Source organism: Branchiostoma belcheri, unplaced genomic scaffold (assembly GCF_001625305.1).
Source record: "Branchiostoma belcheri isolate BF01 breed outbred unplaced genomic scaffold, Haploidv18h27 scaffold22, whole genome shotgun sequence".
Lineage (NCBI taxonomy): Eukaryota > Metazoa > Chordata > Leptocardii > Amphioxiformes > Branchiostomatidae > Branchiostoma > Branchiostoma belcheri.
Genome location: NW_017803713.1, coordinates 2,584,660 through 2,585,448, shown reverse-complemented (window position 1 = coordinate 2,585,448; position 789 = coordinate 2,584,660). Strand labels below are relative to the sequence as shown.

Genomic DNA, 789 nt, shown 5'->3' with positions numbered 1-789 from the left:
TTCAAGAATATATCCCTGCAGTTCCAGAGCAAGCCACTAGGGGGCCCAAACTCACGTCACTTCTTCCCCAGCACAAGAGCTACCTACCATCCAAATTTCATCACCATAACATGTCTAGATCATGAGATATCAAAACCGGAAGTTCAGCTGCAGTACCATAACAAGCCGCTAGGGGGTCCAAAATCTAATCACTTTGAGGTCTCATCAAGACCTACCCACCTACCAAGTATCAAGACAATCCATCAAGGCCTTCTCAAGTTATCGTGTTGACAGACAGACAGACAGACACACACACACACACACACATACACGAACGCCTCTGAAAACATAACCTTCTTGGCGAAGGTAATAAGGACAGGCTTACAGTGCCAAAGACATTCTTTGCATCCATGGTCTCACAGTAGGACAGGCAGAGATGCTGCCACTGTCCACACACCAGCATGCCGGGGCAGGTGGTCTCTGTTAGTGTGCCAGGCTGCTTACCATCATCTGGGTCCACACAGATCCTGAGGAAAACACAGCAGGGGTTACCTGGGTCCAGTTATGTGTTAACAAACTCTTTTGTGCGAGTCAATTTGATATTAATGCCTATTTCAGGTGAAAAACTAGATTCTGAACAACAAACTAATAAAGATAAAAATATCAGAACAAAATTATGCATGAAATAAATGTATTTTTCTTCCCCTTGTATAAGAGTGATGAATCAAGATCCAGCACCATGCAAGCATACATTCATGCATATTGCCAAAGGGACAAAGCAATTTAGAGTATTTACCTGCAATTATGGTA

General features: G+C 43.3%; 1 protein-coding gene across 1 annotated transcript in view; it reads right to left on the bottom strand.

The window, feature by feature from the left end:
* LOC109470228 (lysosomal-trafficking regulator-like) overlaps positions 1-789 on the bottom strand; it is a 54,961-nt gene that overhangs the window by 19,505 nt on the left and 34,667 nt on the right. The window contains exon 19 of the mRNA XM_019769073.1: positions 365-506. Within this exon, the coding sequence (XP_019624632.1) occupies positions 365-506 (142 nt within the window). The remainder of the gene's footprint in view (positions 1-364; positions 507-789) is intronic.